Raw genomic sequence first — 23,024 nt, 5'->3', positions numbered from 1 at the left:
GCTATTGGCTTGAATAACATTGTGGAAAATTCGAGGGAATGATTGGCCACCCAGATCTCCCGCAATCAATAACATCGAACATTCACAGGACACAGTCGAGAGGTCAGTTCATGCACAAGATCTTACACCTTTAGCAATTATGGACAGCTGTCTCTATAGCTGCAGTGATCCTTCAGCGACTTGTTGAGACAATGCCACGTCGAGTTGCTCAAGTGCGACTGCTAAAAGGAGGTCCGACACAATATTAGGAGCTATCCCATTACTTTTCTCACCTCTTTATTCCAATCTTCAGGTTTTATTGAGAAAATAGTACAGCAAATACATCCCTGGAATATATAGTTATAGTTTTATTTCCTATGTCTGCTTGTAACAGATTTATCCAAACAGAATTTGTAAGTAGGCTGTTTACGTTTTTATGTTGGTAACGCCACGTAGCGCTGTGTATGAAAATCACTGACTGTGCTGTGTGCAGTCTATGGCTTGTTGGCATTGTTGGAATTTTTGATAATGTAGTGTTGGGCAGTTGGATGTGAACAGAGCATAGCATTGTGCAACTGGAGGTGAGCCGCCAGCAGTGGTGGATGTGGGAAGAGAGATGGCGGAGTTTTGAGAGCAAACAATCTGGACGTGTGTCCGTCAGAAAAACGAAATTTGTAAGACTGGATGTCATGAACTGATATATATATTATGACTTTTGAACACTATTAAGGTAAATACATTGTTTGTTCTCTATCAAAATCTTTCATTTGCTAACTACGCCTATCAGTAGTTAGTGTCTTCAGTAGTTAGAATCCTTTATTTAGCTGGCAGTATTGGCGCTCGCTGTATTGCAGTAGTTCGAGCAACCAAGATTTCTGTGAGGTAAGTGATTCATGAAAGGTATAGGTTATTGTTAGTTAGGGCCATTCTTTTGTAGGGATGATTGAAAGTCAGATTGCGTTGCGCTAAACAAATATTGTGTGTCAGTTTAGCGATGATCAGAATAAGCAAAGAGAGAAATGTCTGAGTAGTTCAGTTTTGCTCAGCTGTTTGAAAATCAAATAACGCAAGAGGTTTATCAGCATAGTATTTCAGTACTTTTTCTAAGGGGAAGTTTCATATGGCGACCCTGAGAAAGCTACGACGTTTCTGAGATTTGGCTGAGGTTTTATAATGTTATTATTATGATGACAATGTGTATTATGCTGTTGAGGTATGTTTATAATCAATAACCTGATGCTACAGTATATGAGGACTGTTATTACGTGTTTATATGTATATGAAAAAGGATGTTGGAAACCAAGAATCGTAGTTTAAGAGTTATGACTTGTTTGTCCATGCGTGAATGTATCACAAGACTGTTATTCATGAGATTTCGTTTCTACATATTTCTACTGTAATTTTTCGACCTATGAAACTTTATTGGTATCAAACTGTCACTGTAGCGGAAACTGCTGTCGTAAATTTTTGGTAAGAAAGTTAAGTGACCTTGACACAATGTGTTCTGTGCGCCCAGCTGCGCCAGTTGCATAGAGAAAAAGCCGTTAGGTGGAGAAAAAAGAGGCCATTAACCTTGCTATTGACATTCGTTTGTAGAAAGCATCAGAAATATGACACGCTATTACTTGGAAATATATGATTATACTGTGGAGCTCGTACTTTTGTTACTTACTGAAATGCTTATGAATTGATGGGAAATATTCTTACATGTGCACACCTGATTATGACAAGTGTCTTTCTACGAGAGTTGAGAGAATTTCTACTGACTTATGAGATGCCACATGGCTATTGAATGATGTTTTTATGCTTTGCTTTGTACATAGTTGCTTATTTCATTTGATATCTGGTTTCCAGCTGTATTGCAGCATTGGTTTTATAAAATAAAATTAGATGCATTTTCTAATGTGAACACTTTCTGTCTACAGATCTGTTAAATAATAATTTTATGATCCACATTCTTCAAAAAAGGAGCACTTGGAAAGGAAAGAACAATAAGAAGGGACTAATAACAGTAACTGCATACATAATTTTCTTTTCAAGTACTTGATAATCTTTTTTTTTGTGGAATAAGTTGTTCTGGTGCACCACTTTAATGACATGGACGTTAAGATGGATAATAGACATTTCCTTTATCTGCATTGTTGTCTTTAGTGTACTATTTTTTCTGATTGTGGGTTTGTCAGGTTTAGATATCAGTTATTGCATTTGCTGCTACTGTTTGCGAGGCATAATGCAAGTGAATTTCTCTTTGTATTACTCTGTTAAGCCAGTTTTACTACTGATTTTTTTTCTTGTTTGCTGCACATTTCCTTATATTAGTTGTAATATTGCATTTGCTTGCTAATTTAGATATACTGCTGCTTGCTTTGCCAATTTGCATTTTTTGTCATTGCTGTTTGTGTTAATTGGTTTGTGCTGCTGCATTGCCTCGTCTCTTAGTTTATGCATCTGAGCTTAGTAGATTTAAGTTAGCTTAAAAGGGGGTAGGCTATAAAAGAGAATGAGTTGCAATGAATTGGAAGAAACGTATTGAGAAGTTATACGAAAAAAGTTTGTACAAAACAGGTACTGCACAATGAAGAATAATTATTTTGAAAGAGGATATGAATAGAATACAGAAACCAGGTATAGATAGGACTTTTTGGGAATAATGATGAACGAAGGGAGATCTCCAAGAAGTAAAGAAAGTTTTGTTTGCAAAATACTGCAGCAAAACAAATTCTGTCCTTTCCTTTTGTGTTATTCCGCTTTGTGTTTGTGTACCCTTGTGTATTTGTGTTCTTCCTGTATTTATGTGTTTAGCAAATAAGAGTTACATTGTAGAATTTTTCTATTACTCGGCTACAGTCACTATCATGTGGAATACTGTTATCCTCAAATATAATTTGTATTTATGTTATTTACTTTGTAAAGATGTTTAGACATTATTTTAAAAAGCTATTCTGATCTTTTATGTATTTTCTTATGTCATAATTTCTGTAACACTGACGTATATGTTTAATTCTATTCTTTTGTGAAGCCTGTACTACTACAAATGTTATCTGTATTGTTTTGTTCTTTAATGATGTATTTTGTACCTTTGTAATTGTATTCTTATGTTGTAAATTTATAATTGTATAGACACTAGTTCTTCAAATTAAGTTCCATTTCACTGCACACGTTTCTGTTGGTCATAGTATATGCACAATATGTGGAAAAAGGGGACTGTTAGTGCTCGCACGTGTGTTGATAATTCAGCAAGGGACTGGTTAACAGCGTTGTTGGTTCTAAGGGCACCAAAAAGTTTGTGAGTGCACAAGTGGTGGTTTATGGACTTGCTATATTTCCGCAAGACGCTTCGATGGTGATTGTGCACCTGCACAGTCGCAAGAGATGGCTTCTGGCCGTCTCTACAAGGACTGCAGTGGATCTGCACCTCTGGTGACCCACCAATACCATAATCTCTACCAGGACTATAGTGGGACTGCTCTATGATGACATACCTACCAATATTCTTCAAACCTTCTACTGACTCTGCTGTGGGTTTACTCTGTTGCGGCCCATTACCTGTCTGCATCTCAGAGCACTGTCTTTCCATTGGAAGGACAACTCTACTTCCTCAAGACTGCATGAAAATCCACTACTTCTGTGTGCATTTTCTTTTACTGCTCAGACTTTGAGAAAAAAGAAAGAAAACTGTAATTACTATTGTGATGAATGATCAGGACTGTCTTTATGAGTACAATTTTTGCTTTTGACCAACATTGTATCAATAAGTGTCTGCATTTGATATTTTTGTTATTGTATTTATGAAACATTTTATCAAATCATTATTGGCCACTGCCCAAAACAACTTGTAAAATTTTTTGTGGGGAGCATGGGGGCTATGTAAGTAGGCTGTTTAGGTTTTTATTTTGCTAACGCCACATAGCGCTCTGTATGAAAAACACTGACTGAGCTGTGTGCAGTCTATGGCTGGTTTGCATGTTGGTATTTTCGCTATTGGCAGTTGGGCAGTTGGATGTGAACAGAGCATAGCGTTGCACAGCTGGATGAGAGCTGCCAGTAGTGGTGGCTGTGGGAAGAGAGACGGCAGAGTTTTGAGAGCGGACGATCTGGACGTGTGTCCGTCAGAAAAACGAAATTTGTAAGACTGGATGTCATGAACTGATACATAAATTATGACTTTTGAACACTATTAAGGTAAATACATTGTTTGTTCTCTATCAAAATCTTTCATTTGCTAACTATGCCTATCAGTAGTTAGTGCCTTCAGTAGTTAGAATCGTTTATTTAGCTAGCGCTATTGGCGCTCGCTGTATTGCAGTAGTTCGAGCAACGAAGATTTTTGTGAGGTAGGTGATTCATGAAAGGTGTAAGTTATTGTTAGTCAGGGCCATTCTTTTGCAGGGATTATTGAAAGTCAGATTGCGTTGCGCTAAACAAATATTGTGTGTCAGTTTAGTGATGATCAGAATAAGCAAAGAGAGAAATGTGTGAGTACGTTTAGTTTTGCTCAGCTGTTTGAAAATCGAATAACGTAAGAGGTTTATCAGCACAATAATTCATTAATTTTTCTAAGGGGAAGTTTCAAGTTATACAATATAGACTCAAAGAAAAATGTATTTGCTTTCGTCTGCTTGCTCTTGAAAAACCGAGGATACTGTTGTGGTAATGTCACACAGTAGGATTTTGAAAAATGGTGACACACAGCCGCAACATGTAAACGCTCCATGTCCTTTCCCTTCGCGTTTGTTGCTGTCGACGTTAGGAGCGCCCTGCTGTTTGCTATAAAATTATGTAATGGGATGGCTGGGGTTGTCCATTAAGTCATTTTCCTCAGATGACATATCAAGGTATAAGGAGATTGTGTTTCATACTGTAACCATCTCATAGTCAGTCAGTTCATGACGTAATAAACACCAATTTTTGCTGTTAGTTACCGAATTCTCCAAGTTTCCAGTGTGTATGAAGTCTGAGAATTTCATTTCAATGGTATCACATCTGGGGGACGTTTACTTTGCTGATCTAATGCTACTTTCCATTGGCATTCTTCACTAAACCAAAATCAGAAGTGCTGGGTAAGTGATAATGTCTTGAAACCAATAATTTATTATCAGTGGCTGAGGCTTCACATTCGGATCTTGATATAACTTCATGAAAAACAACTAAATTTTAATGATCCTGTTTTTGCCGGTAAAATAGTCTGAATGTAAGATTATTTTAATTTTTGTAGAGGATAGATACTCTTACAGATCTCACTCCAATCCGTAAGAGATATATAAAGCTAATGTCCTTAGGATTTCCGGAACCAACACTTTTCTGAGGCCTTATAATTGGACCTGAGTTAACAAGTTTGTAAGGCGTCTGGATTTTATGGACCTTGCATGAGCTTGATCCATAACGACAGGATGATACAGTGTCAGATCATCAGAAAATAATAATTATATTATATCATAAAAGGCAATTGCAGTTAATCTCATCTACTGAAAATTAAAAAAAAACATATCTACCGTATATGGACAGGCATGAACAAACAAGTTAAAATGAAACGCATTTTGTAGATGAACTGAGCAGGTGGTTAATGATATTATAAAACTCCCTATTAGCAAAATAACAGCGAGATTCAGCGCAGAAAGGGATAACGCCAGAAGAATACATTATTCCTTTTAATGTAAATAAGGCCAAGATTGAGTGTAAGTGGCTGCATGTCATTAACAGGGCTAGGCTGCGATCCAGCAAGAAAAATAAAATTGTATTCATCTCTAGCGAGATGGTGATTGGCTGAAGACATACTTCTCATGGCAGACCACACAAGTGTGTCGAAATAAGCGAGGACGTTGAGATCTTTGCTTTCTGCGAAGTGAGGACGATATGCTTCATGTATTGTGGCAACAGATAGCAAAGCGGTAGTAATTAATCCTGGAGGAATTATTGCACATCGCTCCGACCCATTATTTTGACTAGGGAAAGATTAATGTTCTACGGAATGCAGGATAGTTGCGACTGAGTGAATTCAGTCAAGATCAGAGTAGGGAATTAGCATTTCAGATCCATCATGGAGACAACACTGTTGCAGATGCCACTTGGTAAAGTACCATCATGCATTAGACCACAGTAAATGTTGAGTCTAGATTTTGCTCACTCCAACTTGCATACGCTTTAACCATTGAATATCAAAAGCTAGGATACTAACCTACCCTCACAATGAATACATGAGAATTTTTTTCATTGCTTAAAAAAGTACATTTATTCTCCACCAACTCAGTGCATGACCAGCTACAACAACATAGATTTAAATGAGCTGATGAGGATTTTTAATGATCTTTCTTTCCAGTGATAAAAATTTTTCATGTGCGGAGACAACGATTTTAATAATAGTCATTTCAATATGTCCAAGAATTAAATATTTTGTTATGGATTGTCAAAAGTAACTGAACATGATTGTTGTTTACCAATTGACCCCTGAAAGCAACAGTTGATAAATTGTATGTAGAATAAAAAAGAAGGGAATAGCTGTGTTGTTTTTCTAGAATAGACCACAAACTTTCAATTTTATTAATTCATGCATTGTAGGTACATGACAGCAGCATTTCTAACGATTTTTATTACGGTCCGCACCTGATATTAGCCACCTTACAGGGCCAGGGTCATACTTATTTAGAATGTCTGTTTGACACCCTGGGCTTCAGAATACAGTTCAGTCGTTTTGTCCATTTGTGTGCTAAGTGGAAAGCTATGTTTGCACACATTAGTACACTCACTGTGCAGATACAACGATCAGACATATGACAAGTCACTGAAGATACAGGTTTTTCCAATTGTAATCAGTTTCTAGAAGAAAGTAAATGCATTTGCTCTTCATTCATAATCATCAGTCCGCTTCAGTTAGAACTTACATACTGACAAACCAAGCCATAGAAACTGTTAGAGTGGGAATGTTCCCCCCTTGTGCTCTAAACAAAAGACTTCTTCTCTCCATGCTCAGCATTGCCGTCACTCCTATTGATGTTATTTAAAATACCTGGATTTGAACCTTTTATACTAAGAAAACAGCTTCATAAACAGTAATCAGAAGATGACCAAAAATGTACTTGATTCCCTTGTGCTCTGAACGCCACATATGTGGATGACACATTCGTCGTCAGGACAGATGGAGAAATCGAACTTCGCCGTTTCCACCAGCATTTAAACCAATAACAAAATCTAAAAGGAGGGAATGTACTTGTACGTTTTCTCACTATTAAAGTCTATACGAAACATAAAAGGAAACTCATACACAGAGTTCATGTGGCAGACAAGTAGTGGACAGGTACCTGAACACCATGTCCTGCCGCCACTCAAAAACAAAAGATACCTTCAATGTATTCGCAATTGCGAATATGGACAACCATCAGCTGCGTAATGGAATGGCAGCAATGAAAATTTGTGCCGGACTGGGGCTCGCTTATCGCGAGCAGTCGCCTTACCATTTGGCTATCTGTGCAAGAGCCACAGCCTGACTCAAACTTCCGAATGTTGTCAACCATCCATCTACAATCTGTACCCATACATTCATTATGTACATTCCCGTACAGGTGAGATATTTTACTTGAATGTGAGGGCAGATAAATACGATATTGGAGTATTGGCAGTTGGGAACTTGGGCAACCATCAGTATTTGCTCATGCATGCATAATTCAGAATAACACAGGCATTACAATATCGTATCAGACAAAACAAAGGAATTCCGCATTTTATACAGCAATCACAAGACCCACTGAATCAATGGCACTGATAGCCTGGGGGGTGAAGTAAGAAAGCTATGAAACATTTTCGGGAAAATGACAGAAGTGAATGTACCGTAAGGAAAGCTATCACTCCAGGAGTGCACGAGCTTAGCTACAATAATGGACCGGCTTGTATAAGTGAGATGGAGAACTCCATCAACACACGTCTTGCAGAGAGTAGGAGATGCATATGGCTTGGTTGGCATACTAAAACGCCTGTGGAAGAACAAGTGTGATATGCCAATACAATCAAACAAGCTCTTGTTTTAAATATACCGCTGTCTAACACTAAGCGAGAAATGAGTGATGCTTTCAAGATAGCTAAGGAGCCATCCAATATGAACTGTGACAAGGTGTACACATACTCGCTGTCTTGGCTGACAATACTTACAAGCCAGTGAGCTGACTGTGCTAGCGGAATCGCCCAGTTAACGTTACACTATAGGCAACTGCGAACACTGAAGAATTGCAGGCACCACAGACCATTACGTAAGAAGCACCACGACGGTAGCTTTCGCCCTATTCGCCAATGACAATCAATAAAAACTCACATAAAATTTCCCAGTAACAGCAGCTAAAACCCCTAGCCCTTGATTCTGTCACCCAGTCAAAACATAGTACGCCATATCTTCAAATAATAAATGTGAAGCTGCAAGTAGACACCATGGTGAAAGTTGCCTACAATAGCAGCCAATACGTTAGTGATTTTATCACATATGACTCAGGCACACACGCAGAAAATTTTTGTTAAAGTGGGCTCTCATAATTTTATTATTCTCTGTAAAGAACCATTTGAGACCCGGGTCCCCAATACCAAAATACTCAGAAAATATCCCTGAACAACCCCCTATATTTCAACGATGGTTTAAGACTTAACTCTGTTTGTGTCCTTTCAATTTCAAGTACATCTGGTTGAAATTACTCAGAATGTTTATTGTTCAGCTGTACGAGTCCTATAATTAGTTGTGTGAACCTAAACTGCAGATACCTATCTATTTCAACTCTTGAACATAGGAAATCCATCATTTACATGATGAAATGCTTATATTGTATGTTCATACTGAATAGGTGTCCTATACTTTTATTTATCGAATGTGTTTTACGTTTTTTCTATCACATTTTTATTATATGTTATGTTATTTCATTAAAAAAACAGAATGTGACGTTGATCACAGACTAATTATTTGGGAAGGTTATGTTATATAACTGAAATCATGATTGAGTATTACAACAAAGAGATGTTAAAAGGAGTCATCCATACTAGGTGTCTTCACAGTTTAGTATTGACCATAAAATAAAAACAGACATAACTGTAAAAAATTTATTTTCGAATAACATCATTGAACGAAATCATACTTTCAGCAGTGCCCTGCAAGTTTAAATTCTCACAAATGGCATTCATACATCAGTATTATACACAACCAATGTTAACTAACAGTAATTTGGGTTCAGTGAATTCGCTGACCAATAAATCCAGATGATGTAACTATAAAAATTCCTCGATTTTTTGTTTTGTTTTTCATATCAATCTTTGCATTTTACAGTTGAAACAGTTGGAGTATTTTTTGAAATGTAATGGCTGGAAGCGTATCTATGGGGAATGGATTTATAAAGTGATATCAGAACATGTCTGTTCTAGCGAGTAGTTTTACACATTTGTTTCTGTGTTGCTCAAGATAGAAAGCATTCTGAGGCATGCACTGAAGGGAAACAGAACCTCTAGTGGTAGCCACCCTTGACAACTTTACGGCCAAAGCCCTTGATGACCAGCTCCGCTATATCCCGGACAAACCCACCATCAGAGCTGTCAGAGCTACCGGAGCTACCAGATCTACCAGGGATACTATCGCAGTCAGAGCAACCGGAGCTGTCAGAGCTACCAGAGCTACCAGATCTACCAGGGATACTATCGCAGTCAGAGCAACCGGAGCTACCGGAGCTACCGGAGCTACCGGAGCTACCGGAGCTACCGGAGCTACCTGAGCTACCGGAGCTACCAGAGCTACCGGAGCTACCAGAGCTACCGGAGCTACCAGAACTACCAGAACTACCAGAGCTGCCAGAGCTGCCAGAGCTCCCAGAACTACCGGAGCTGCCAGGGCTGCCTCCAAAACCACCAAAACTCACAGGATGGCTTCCAAAAGTGTAATCAACTGAGCTGCCAGACGAATAGCCAGTTCTTGGATATCCTGCTCCACTGTTAACTAAGGAACCAGAGTCAGCGTCAGCACTGCCTACATGTCCAATAGGACCACCTTCATGTCCAGCACCTCTGTAAAGTCCATTGTAGCCTCCAGCTCCACCAACCAGGCCAGGACCAGGAACTCCATAACCAACTCTCACTATTCCAGTTCCACCACCACTTCCAGGTCCCCAATGGCTATTTGTAGAGTCATGACGTTGGAAGCTACCAATACCAGGGCTGGCTATACCACTAATTCCTGTTCCGCCAATAGGTCTATGTATTTCTTGTCCAAAACCTCCTCCATCAGATCCACTATGACCCAAATATCCTCCAACAAATCTCATACCAGCAGATCCAGATGAGAAACCATGAGAGACTCCAGAGTATCCTTCTTTAGTCCCAACAGTATCACCTGCTTCACCAGCTCCCACACCATGTGCTGTACCACTAGGACCATTGTGGTCTAACAAACCTCCTACTCCACCAGCGCCACTGTGACCAATTCCGCCAAATTTTGGTCCACCTCCAATACCGCCAACTCCTCCATAGCCTCCTGAGATACCAACAGTAGAACCTGTGCCTTCAATTCCAGTGGCACCTGGGCGAGAGCCCCAAGGTCTACTGCCAAATAAACGGCTGTCAGATACAATTTCATGTCCACCACCTATTACTGTGGGTCTACCAACCAAGCCTCCATGTCCAACAGTTATTCCTGCAAGTCCACCACCTAAGCCTCCAAGCCCACCAGTTATTCCTCCAGGTTCACCGCCTAAGCCTCCATCAGCTATACTCCAATATTGACGTGCCACATCACCATGTTCACCTGCTATTCCTCCATGTCCGCTATTTCCTCCTAATACACTTTCTCCAAGAACAGTTTGTACAAATTCAGTTCCTCCTGTTCCAGGGTTGCCTCCTACACCACCTAGTCCCAGTACACCACGTCCTATGCCACCAGATCCAGCTCCAAGACCACCTCCAATGGCTCCCACACCATCTGTGTAGTGTCTGTATCCTGTTCCGTGTCTTCCAATTTCGCTAATGAATCGACCATGCTCACCAGCTCCTATTCCATGAGATCCAGCTCCAGGGAACGGTGCTCCCAAATACCCTGATGCTGACTCTGAACTAGACCCTGAGCTGCTGCCACCTGTTAGGACAATCACAGAGATAGACAATTGATTTCAACACGAAATAAAGATTGAAACAAGAAAAAATGTATTACTTTCCTTCTCATAGCATTAATTTTTTCTTTGTTTTGTGGTTGAAGTAAATGAAAGTTGAATAAATATAATTGAAATATCACATAGGTCATTTGTTCAGCGATATACTCAATATCTTTTGCATCATAGCTAAAATATGTATTCAATACAACACCCAAATATAAGGAATGGATAAAATAAAATTAAATGTCAAAGAGAAAGCTATTCCCCTATGTGGCGATATTATTTGTAAATTGAGCAATGGCTGAAACCAATCCAACTGCTGTAAGATACGTGTTAAACAAATGTTTTACGTTGTGGAGATTGACATGTAGATCGTGATCGTTACTAAAAACAAATAAATTAGAAATTATAAAAACTTTCAAATGTGTATAAAGGTACATTAAATATAGTGGACAGTTAGAGAACCAATTACGACATTACTGCTCTTTACCTTATATGGACATATGATAATAGTGGTTTAGACGTTTTCAGTTGTTTATTGAGGGAGGTGGACACATATTTTAGACGCTAGAATCTTTTTTGAGAGGAGGAGCTTCAGTTCCATTCCACATTCCTGTTGCAGTTTTGTGTGAATTTTCTAAATTACTATCGTTTCACAACTTTCTTATCCAATCTTCGAGTTACCCGTAATAAAGGAGCATAAGTATTTGACACCCAGCGAACAGCGGGATCATTAGCTCACGTGGGTCAAGGGGGGGAAGGAAATTGGCTGTGTCCTCTTTCAAAGGAACCATATTTGTGTGTTAGTATGAGAAACAGGGAAAACCTAAATCTGGAAGGGCGCACAGAGACATGAACTATGAACCATTCTTAATGCATATCTGGTGGTATAGCTACTATGCAACCTCGCAAGAGTTAAGGTATATTTCCCAGTTGGCCCTGTCATTTAAATGGTGCTGTAGCAACAAGAGACCTACACCAATGTTTTTGCAAGTTGGAGAGTGTGCAGTAATTAATGAAGTGTTGTTCTACATTTCGGTCTTTTTTCTTGATGTTTTGCTCACATACTTCTACGAAGTTCCTAAGGACAGAAGAACACGAGGCAAACAGATTTCCTGTGTTAGGAGTTTGTTGACTGCTCATAGAGTGTTTTTAAGTATGGAGGGTAAAACCAGACCCAACGGTGTTAATGACTGTGTCATATGACTCTGACAATACGTTTCGAGTATTTATGCCTCCATCATAAGGTGAACTGAATTACTGTTGGTACATTATAAACGTCGATTTTACATTACTGGCCATTAAAATTGCTACACCACGAAGAAAACGTGCTACAGACGCGAAATTTAACCGACAGGAAGAATATGTGATATGCAAATGATTAGCTTTTCAGGGCATTCACACAAGGTTGGAGCCAGGTTAAGGAGCCACGGGGCCTGCACCATACACGTCATTCGGTTGCAAACACACGCAACTTTCCTCAGACTTGAACTTTTCTTTACATTAACTGCATCCACATGATTACTGTGGGATTCACACTGTGCTGTTTGGCAAATCGTTCGTAAAACTACACTGCTCACCATTAAAATTGCTACACCATGACGATGACGTGCTACAGACGCGAAATTTAACCGACAGGAAGAAGAAGCTGTGATATGCAAATAATTAGCTTTTCAGAGCTTTCACACAAGGTTGGAGCCAGTGGAGACACCTACAACGTGCTGACATGACCAAATTTTCCAACAGCTTCCTCATACACAAACAGCAGTTGACTGGCGTTGCCTGGTGAAACGTTGTTGTGATGCCTCGTGTAAGGAGGAGAAATGCGTACCATCACGTTTCCGACTTTGATAAAGGTCCGATCGTAGCCTATCGCCATTGTGGTTTATCGTATCGCGACATTGCTGCTCGCGTTGGTCGAGATCCAATGACTGTTAGCAGAATATGAAATCGGTGGGCTCAGGGGGGTAATACGAAACGCCGTGCTGGATCCCAACGGCCTCTTACCACTAGCAGTCGAGATGACAGGCATCTTATCCGCATGGCTGTAACGGATCGTGCAGCCACGTCTCGATCCCTGCGTCAACACATGGGGACGTTCGCAAGACAACAACCATCTGCACGAACAGCTCGACGACGTTTGCAGCAACATGGACTATCAGCTCGGAGGCCGTGGCTGAGGTTACCCTTGAAGCTGCATCACAGACAGGAGCGCCTGCGATGGTGTACTCAACGACGAACTTGGGTGCACGAATGGCAAAACGTCATTTTTTCGGATGAATCCAGGTTCTGTTTACAGCATCATAATGGACGCATCTGTGTTTGGCGACATCGCGGTGAACGCACATTGGAAGAGAGTATTCGTCATCGCCATACTTGTGTATCACGCGGCGCGATGGTATGGGGTGCCATTGGTTACACGTCTCGGTCACCTCTTGTTCGCATTGACGGTACTTTGAACAGTGGACGTTACATTTCAGATGTGTTACGACCCGTGGCTTTACCCATCATTCGATCCCTGCGCAACCCTACATTTCAGCAGGATAATTCACGGCCGCATGTTGTAGGTCCTGTACGGGCCTTTCTGGATACAGAAAATGTTCGACTGCTGCTCTGGCCAGCACATTCTCCAATTCTCTCACCAATTGAAAACGTCTGGTAAATGGTGGCCGAGCAACTGGCTCGTCACAATACGCCAGTCACTACTCTTGATGAACTGTGTTTTCGTGTTGAAGTTGCATGGTCAGCTGTACCTGTACACGTCATCCAAGCTCTGTCTGACTCAATGCCCAGGCGTATCACGGCCGTTATTACGGCCAAAGGTGGTTGTTCCGGGTACTGATTTCTCAGGATCTATGCACCCAAATTGCGTGAAAATGTAATCACATGTCAGTTCTAGTATAATATATTTGTCCAATGAATACCCGATTATCATCAGCATTTCTTATTGGTGTAGCAATTTTAACGGCTAGTAGTGTATGCATGACCTAAGTACCCTTCCATCATCACAGTGATACTGTCATTCTTTTCTGAAAAATTCGATTGATAAAAAGCAACCAGTAATTTAATTCACCTGACGATTGATACAAAATATTCTTAAACACGGTGTAGAATTACGCAGAAAAATTTGTGGTTGGTTTCCGCTGAATTTGACTTATCACAACATGATCTCCATTGTGCTCTATAGCAACCAATATATTTCATTTCGAGACGAGAAGATATATCTGGTACATTACATCATACGACTCTGTGACTGTGGGAGCTATGGATTCTTTATGTTAAGCGTAACCAAAAACGCTTTTGAAATACTATGGAAAGTCGGCACAGCTTTTGATTTCAGCTGGAGCAATGTGTAAAGCTTACTTTACCCTAGGTACAAACCTGAACAATATTATAGACTCAATAAGAGCAGCATACTTTATGGGAAAACGTGCCAGTAGCTAAGCAGAGCCTTAGAAGGGCCTACACCCCAGGCACAATATACTCACGTGGAGTAATCCATCATTAATATTCTCGCCGCGTAACACGACCTAAAGCCACTCACCTGCTCCGTATCCAGCCTGGCTGGCGCTGTGGCTTCCAGACGCTGAGCCACCAGGGCCTCCCAGGGAGCCGGCGGAGGAAGACGACGCAGAGTGGCTGCTGGAGCCTGAGCCCGAGCCTCCAGCGCCGTACGAGGAGGAGCTGCTGCCCGACTGGCTGCCGCTTCCAGGGCCGCCGCTGGACGACGACCACGAGAATGATGAGGATTTGGAGAAGCTGCCCGAGCCCGTACCAAAGTTGCCATATCCGGGATTCAAGACTGTGCAGACAAGAAATATACACTATCAGCAGCTAAAGTAAACTAGTATTACTTAGTGATATTTTAAAATTGTTCCTGTCCCTCAAGAAAACAGTCCTTCACCGTACGAACTGTCTGATCCAGGTTTTAACCTTGCGGAAGTTTCTGTTGACGTTGGAGGACAAAAGACTCCACAAAACGCGTCAGTTATCGCCGTAACTCTCTTACACATGCACAGATATCCGAACACACACGGGACTTTGTTGTTAGTGAGCCGTGGTAAAAATTTGCTGTTTTGAAGAGCGAGCCGCAGCGTGTAGTGTGAAGCAGTCGCCCTCCGTACCGAGCGAAGTGGCGCAGTGGTTAGACACTGGACTCGCGTTCGGGAGGACGACGGTTCAATCCCGCGTCCGGCCATCCTGATTTAGGTTTCCCGTGATTTCCCTAAATCACTCCAGGCAAATGCTGGGATGGTTCCTCTGAAAGGGCACGGCCGACTTCCTTCCCCATCCTTCCCTAATCCGATGAAACCGATGACCACGCTGTCTGGTCTCCTTCCCCAAAACAACCCACCAACCAACCATCGCCCTCCGTTTCTGACGGTGGCGCCGCTATCGCAATCGCACCTTTGGTGTCTCCCTCTGGTGGAAAAGGGGAAAGGTTGCCTCTTCACGTGCATTTAAGGGGCGCGACAAGCTCGCTAGTAGAGGACAGTCGAAGCCAGTTAATCTGTTAGTCTGAGTCAGTCGGAGGCAGTTGGTCAGCGAAGGCAGTCTGTCAGTCTAGGCGAGTCTGGTCAGTTGGTCAGCCAAGTTAGTCTGGGTCTGTCTCTCGTCTGCATTGGTGAGGCGGTTAGTGTCTGTCGGTCGTCCGGAGTGCTAGTATGTCTTATGGCGTCAGTCTGCTCGAGTTTGTTCAGGCAATGGGCATTGGTGGTTGGATCGATCGGTTGCTCGGTCGAGCACTGAGACACAAGATGACTTGTCCGCCTGGAGCGTCGGCGCATGTGAGGTGGCCACGTGAGTCCAGTGGCCGCGCCGTATAGCGAGGGGTAGTGGCTTCGCGGCCGACACGAGAGCAACAGGAGTCAACCCACGACGTCGGTCTGGCCGGCGCGAGCTGCGACGCCGTGAGACGGGACATCGGCGCTCCTTTCTGCGTCCGTTGAAGCGGCTGGCAGCGGACGGTTCGGGAGAGCGTTTTGGGGATACTGCGTCAGGTCTTTGCCAGAAATCGCAGTTATTAGAAGGTAAGTGATTAGTGATATGCTCTTTCAGTTATTTGTTAAATTCTACTTGTGTTCTTGGTCAGTCTCTCGTCCCCAGCTTGCTCGCATGTCTCTCGTGCGCATTTGTTAGGCAGTTAGTGTCTGTCTGGCTGTCTGTCGGTCTGCCGTACGTCTGTCATGTTTGTCGGATTCGGTGTTAACGAATTTATTGCTTAAAGGCCGAATTCTTGAAATATGTTTTTTTATCTTGCCTATCATCTTGCGAGGTGGTGTATGTGTAATGTAGAACATGTTGTACATTTTATGTAAGTCTGCATTTATGTTCCTTTTTTTAATAGTAATTTTAGGTTATAAGGTTGCTACCCTTCCACCGTAAGAGTCCTTAAAAAAATCAAATTGCACTTTCGGTGGCAAATAATTTGTGTGTTGTACCATTTCCATCCCTCTTACGGGCTGCATAGTTTACATGTTTGTGTGAGTTGTTAAAATTTTTTTAGTTTAAGGTAATCTGGTGTGCTACAGATTTGCACCAGTGTACTCTTTCAGAGGTTGTTGTGAGCGGTCATGACTACGGCCGTGTTGAGAGGGAGCAGGCAAGCTTCTCAGCCCGAAGGCTCATACTGTTAATATTGTTCTTCCTGCCTCTAAGTAAAATTGTAACTTGATATTTCGAGGGTGGTTTTCTGCTTATAATTTTAAATCTGTTTTAAAAGCTTTAGGAATAAAATTCACATTTGTTAGAAGTAATTTCATTTTCCATCAGTTACTTCCTGGAAAAGTACTTCCACGCACACGTAGTATGATTAAATGTGTTAATGTTCTTGATGAATCGCTAGTAAATAAAGTAAATTCTTTAAGAAAAGATTTTGAAATTAAATTCACGGTTCAATTAGGTCTGGACGTATTGTCCAAGAAACAAGTAAAACTAGATCAAATTCTGCAATTCCATCCTGTGTTAGCGGTGGGTTTCTCTTAGTCTTAAGGATAATTCCGAAATTTGAAATCCCCCCCAAATGTTCCCAACTAGAACTCTTTCTGTGCCACTATAAGCTCTGCTGGAATTTGACTAAAAAGAATAAACCTTTGGGATGGGGAGTAAAACATATGTATTAAAAAACTACATACATTGCACATGTCGAACAAGTCATCGATTCATCTCTCTTTCGAGAAAATACACTACACCATAATATTTTTGATTAGTATATTTTATCTTAGAAATATATAAAACGTAGCACATATCCTTCAGTTAAAACTTCCGGGGTGAGAGGCCGTGGTCGATGTATAAAACTGATTCCTGACGTTTCGTCTCCAGCTACGGGAGACATTGCCACCAAGGTTTGAATGGGTGTAGCATTTATAGAGCGTCTGGGACAACCGAAAAATCGGACGCAGTAGAGCATGTCTTTCGAGATGAGAACCAAGAAATGAAATTCAGTGAGACGAGCGTTTTAGCAAGGACATCGCATTATCATCCAAGTATGTGTAGAGCAGCAATACCATCATAATTTTAATAGAGAAGAAGGAGGTTTGAAGTAAGATAAAATATGAGTGTTGACTTCGTGCCGAAAGAATGACAACCGATTATTTTTAATCTGAATTGACGATGCCATCCAGAGATTACACACAGGCGGCTCACGTGAAGTACGTTTGTGCCCTCTATGCGCTCTATAAACGCGATAGGCCTTCAAGCCTTAGTGGCAGTATCTGTTTTACCTCAGAAGATGACTCCTGTAGCTGGAGACGAAACCTTAAGAAGCAGATTTATACTTCGACCACGGCAAACAGCCCGGAAGTTTTGTTTCAAGACGTCGGACCCGAAATTCTACATTCTATGAAGAGCTCATATCCCCCGGTTTTGATCATGATTTTCATGTGGTGTCTTTGAATATAAGGCAGCTGCCGGAGCTGGTACGTCCCTCAGAGAACGCATAACTAGGAACCCTTTACTGAAGTTCCAGCTTCCTGGCAGCTGCCTGAAACGAACTGATCTGTTCAATGGACTGGATCTCAAACAGCCCCCTCTGCCCTTTGAGGTAGATAATTTTTTTAAAGGTCTACTTGCATTGACTGTGGCGCAAAATTTTATTGTGGAATAAACATAATTTTTTGTTGCTGAAACCGTGGCAAGTATTTCTGTAGTTCATCTGACTAAGATAGATTGGGCGCAATTGCACATATGGATGCTTCCTGAGATTACATCAGTTACGAAGGAGTATGGATTTTCGTTACGCCAGCCAGAGCAGAAGATATGAGAATCACCTTCACTAAGATAGAAGCATTTGAGTTTTGAACGCAGTGTTAGTTGCCTGATAGGTCAAATGTCAATTACTTTTTGAGAGTTGCATTGAACTCGACGTATCAGAGAGTCAGTCATGGACCTTAACAGAGTGGTAGCTTAGTTGTATGATGTGGAGTGGAGATGATTGGATGGTTGAGAGGGGATTAAGGGACTAAACAGAAAGGTCATTAGTCCCTCAATCCAGGGATAGTTCATCCAGAATTAGTGAAGCCCATGAAGGAAGTGTTCTGATGATTAAACTGTGTAGGAGCAGTAAGACCGAGGTATTGAAGATCATACTGATGCCAGAACTGTAAAGGAATTTACGGAGAAGTATATGTATTGGCAGTATATGGATTGGGGCAGTAAGTAGGTCAGAGCAGATGAAGGGTCTCCAAAGGTTCATTCATCCATTGGCCCCACCATGCAGCCAACCCCCGCCAGCCCGATTTAGGACAAAGACAGTTACATGGCAGAGAATGTTTTCTAGCTGTAAAATTCAGAGCAGGCTAAAAATGTATTGGACATCGCTTGGATCAACAATAATAAAAACAAGAGGAGAGAAATACGCAAGGCAGAAGCAGTCCCGGATGTACGACATTTGCGAACCGGGCAGAGATATTATAGTAGTGCCTGACACCCTCCCCCAAACCCCACTCCTGGAGCGTTCGAGATAGGACGTCAAAAATTTAAAAAAAGTCGATTTTTAAAAAATATCTTCATTTTGCAGCGCACATCTTTCTGAAGTGCTTGATATATAAAACACATATCTACGAGGGAATGTAAGACATTATTTGGTCTTAAGTGTGCCCAAGTACAGTGTCACACGTCTTCACACAGCGTTCTTCTACTGCACGTCACTGTATTTCCCTCTGTGAAATTCAGGCGGATATATTTTGTAAATTGTAATGGAAGGCTACATTCAGCACAGTGTAAATTAAAATGTCCTGTGGTTCCTCTCCTGCTATCAGTCGGCAATCGGTCAGTTTGACATCCTACACCCCTAGAAATAAAAAAAAGAACCTCAGAATTAATGCTGGGTGGTATTATTTGTGACGGGGTGAAAAAGAAACTTTTCAAAAAATTTGCACTCTTTATTGCCAGTTAATTAATAACTTTTTCTTTTGTGTGACATTACATTAAATATAGAAAGATCAAACCAGTAAAGACAAGCCAGTACACATTCCTTCAATCATTAGGTCCCAGCATTTTTTCTCTCTAATCTTGATACAGCTTTACAAGGAGCACTTTTCTTTCTGCGAAAGAATCTATTACCTATCAAAGTTCGTCAAACGTTTTGCTACATGAAAACTCAAAATGTCGTTGTCTAATACTGAAAAAGTTGTTTGCACGAATAGTACCCAAGACTGATGTGGTTTCTCGACTTGGTTGCGTCTATTTCGCCACTGTCTGCTAGATAAAACGAAACAGCTCTTTGTATTATTGCAAGAATTGTAACACATCCCAAAAAGCGATACTGTTTCGGAACAAATGGTCATTTTTATATACCTCAATTTCATAAATAACACGACAGAATATAGTTCACGAAGTAGCAATTGGAACTTACCATTATGGATAAAGGGATGTAAGGCGAAACCTTAGGGCCCACATATCATCACTTGTCGTTTCCAGTTACTACCTTATTGACATAAATACCTCTGAAACAGGTAGGCCTTAGGCAATCACAGTTTCAGTTAATTACAACACAGATTGAGTAAGATATCAGATCTCAATAATAGGGCAATAAAAACAGGTAGGCTTTAATTAATAAGTGTTCTAACTAAGCCAAATTACAAATAGTTCTTAATTTTATTAAAAGGCAACAGGCGGGCCTTCAATAATAACAGTCTCAGTTAAGTAAAATTACCAAATAGAAAGCAGGCAAGCCTTCAATAATAACAGCCTCGGTTAAGTACAGTTACCAAATAGACAACAGGTAGACCTTCATGAATAACTGCTTCCGTTAAGTAGCCAAGAGTTTAATTGCCTCCTCACAAGGGGTGGACCAAAAAGCTTATACGCAAGGGGCTCAAGACTACCAAATAGGAAGGCCAAGGAAGTGTACAAAGGGAGGACCGGCCTTCCAAGACCCCTTTCGTAGGGTATAGACTGGCAAAAGAAATATTAACACAGCAAGGTTAATTACGTGAAAGCAACAATAACCAGCCAAGCGGTGTTCCTGAGTCACTGCAAGATATCGCCCCTACAACGACGGCGAAACGCCTGAAAGAAAACCGGGCTGCCAAACCCAATTAAATAGCCTCAGCAATTGCAAATTTTGAGACGCAAGCATCCTCTAAGCAAATATAATTAACAGAGCGATGACGTCTGCAATGCTCGAAGGTATCTCAGAACCGGCACATGGCCGTATTACAAAAGAAAGGTACTAATCTGGTATTAGAATACGTTTGGTAGGGAGGCCGGCTAAACCCCAACCATCTAGGTACTGCGTGACGACAAAGAATTTGGATGGCCATTCTTGGCATGGAGAGCCAGAAAAAATGGGGCTTCCACTGGGATATTAGCTACTGTCTGTGAGCCTTCACAACTGCAATGAGTGGATGGCTCGTTAAATCAAATAAAGTTATGGGTTAGCTTGGTATGACTTATGTGAGAACGACATAATAGAGTAGATTCCTTTCAGGCGAAACGGAAGGAAGAGCGCCATGAAGCAATAATCTCCATTAGAGTGCGGAGTATCCAACCAGATGCCATTTCATTTCTGATGAGCAGTAATGTGATTTGCAAACACAAATCTGCATGTGGGACCAGTAAAGCGAATAGGATGTGAGTAACCGCTCTTCTTGGTAAATGGTCCTCCATTCCTTGGGATACCCATATGACGTGGGACACAGAAAAAGACAACCAAGCAGTTATTAAGACTAAGCTCATCGAGACGGCCATAAATATCAGAGATCACAGTGTGGTAAAGGCAACAACGGTCGGTGACCTAAATTGAGCCGCTACGTATTAAAACACAGTAAACAGAGGCCTAATAAAATGGAGGACTCTGTTAACGGCTATCAGCTCCACTGTCTCAAGACTGAACGCTGAAAGGTCATAGGTATGACTGAGACTTTAGGACCTTGAAATAGATCGGTCCCACTTCATCTTTTGGGTACCAACCAATTGTGGGGTGGGGAGTAGGGGTGCATAAGAAAACACAGGAACACATTAGAAGAGGTGGAGATTCTGATAGAAGGCTGTGAGGCATATTCGAACTGGTAATTCTACCTGAATGTGAGTTTCAGGAGGTTGACGCTCCTTTTGTGCAAAAAGAATGGGATACGTTGGACGATGAGGGAATTGTAGAGGGCAAATGAATAGGAGACAAAGAGTTGGTACCATCGGATCTGAAGAGATAAGATCCCCACTTCGACAAGGAGACTGTCTAGGGGACTAGTCTAGAAGGCGCCAGTGGCCAGACGAACTCAACAATGATAGACTGGATCTAACAATTTCGAAGCTGAAAGTGTCCTTGATCCATAAACCTAGCAATTGTAATGCAGTCTGGATGAGTCAAGAGCCCAGTAAATATGGAGAAGAGTAGCATGATCTGCACGGCAATAGGTGTGGGCAAAGAAGTAGAAATTGCTAACCTTCTATATACAACCAGTCTTTATAAGACGGATGTGGGGCAGCTAAGTCAGTTTTATCGAAAAGGAGATCCAAAAGACGGATCTGTGCAACAACTTCCGAGAGCTCGGTACTGAGCAGGCTTCAGGGTCAGAATGGACCCTAGTGCAACGGAAGAAATTGATGATCCACGTTTAGTAGTAGAGAAGTGGAGACCATGTGAAATGGTCTACACAGAGGCCCATTAAATGCCGCTTTGGAGCTGACGTTCAGCTGAGGCTACTGAGTGGGATCTGTACCAAATGCAGAAGTAGTCCACGTACACTGCAGACGTGATCAAATTCCCGACAGAGGTCACTAGCCGATTGATGGCGATGAGGACACTCAGGACGGTGCCCTGTGAAAGCTGTTCTCTTGGCTCCATGAAGAGCTGTAAGTAGTATCAACTTGAACCCAGAACAACTGGTGGAATAAAAGTTGACGAACAAATACCGGCAAGGAGCCTTCAAAGCCCCAGGCATGGCGCTTAAATAAAATGTGGTGGCACCAAGCGGTGCTGTATGGCTTCTGACTGGTTTGATGCGGCCCACCACTAATTCCTCTCATGTGCCAACCTCTTCATCTTAATGTGGCATGTGCAGCCTATGTCCTCAGTTATCTGCTAGATGTATTCCACTGTCTTCCTCTACAGTTTATGCCCTCTACAGCTCGCTCTAGTACCATGGAAGGCATTCCCTGACGTCTTAACAGACCCTACCATCCTGTCCCTTCTCCTTGTCAGTGTTTTCCAAATATTCCTTTCCTCTCCAATTCTGCGCAGAACCTCCTCATTCCTTACCTTATCAGTCCATCTAATTTTCAACATTCGTCTGTAGCACCACATCTCAAATGTTTCTATTCTCTCTCTTTCCGGTTTTCCCACAGTCCAGGTTTCACTACCATACAGTGCTGTGCTCCAAAGGTACATTCTCAGAAATTTCTTCCTCAAATTAAGGCTAATATTTGATATTAGAAGACTTCCCTTGACCAGGAATGCCCTTTTTGCCATTGCTAGTCTGTTTTTGATGTCCTCCTTGCTCCGTC

The 23,024-nt window shown here is 41.6% G+C and overlaps 1 protein-coding gene across 1 annotated transcript in view; it reads right to left on the bottom strand.

Annotated features, from left to right (window-relative positions):
• Positions 1-9,034: 9,034 nt before the first annotated feature.
• LOC124710447 (PE-PGRS family protein PE_PGRS30-like) overlaps positions 9,035-23,024 on the bottom strand; it is a 40,264-nt gene continuing 26,274 nt past the window's right edge. Inside the window, exons 3-4 of the mRNA XM_047240926.1 lie at positions 14,623-14,880; positions 9,035-11,062 (exon numbers count right to left, since the gene is read on the bottom strand). Coding sequence (XP_047096882.1) covers positions 9,447-11,062; positions 14,623-14,880 — 1,874 coding nt within the window. The 3' untranslated portion in view covers positions 9,035-9,446. The remainder of the gene's footprint in view (positions 11,063-14,622; positions 14,881-23,024) is intronic.

The sequence above is a fragment of the Schistocerca piceifrons genome, chromosome 1 (genome assembly GCF_021461385.2).
Source record: "Schistocerca piceifrons isolate TAMUIC-IGC-003096 chromosome 1, iqSchPice1.1, whole genome shotgun sequence".
Lineage (NCBI taxonomy): Eukaryota > Metazoa > Arthropoda > Insecta > Orthoptera > Acrididae > Schistocerca > Schistocerca piceifrons.
This window is presented reverse-complemented; position numbering and strand designations above follow the sequence as displayed.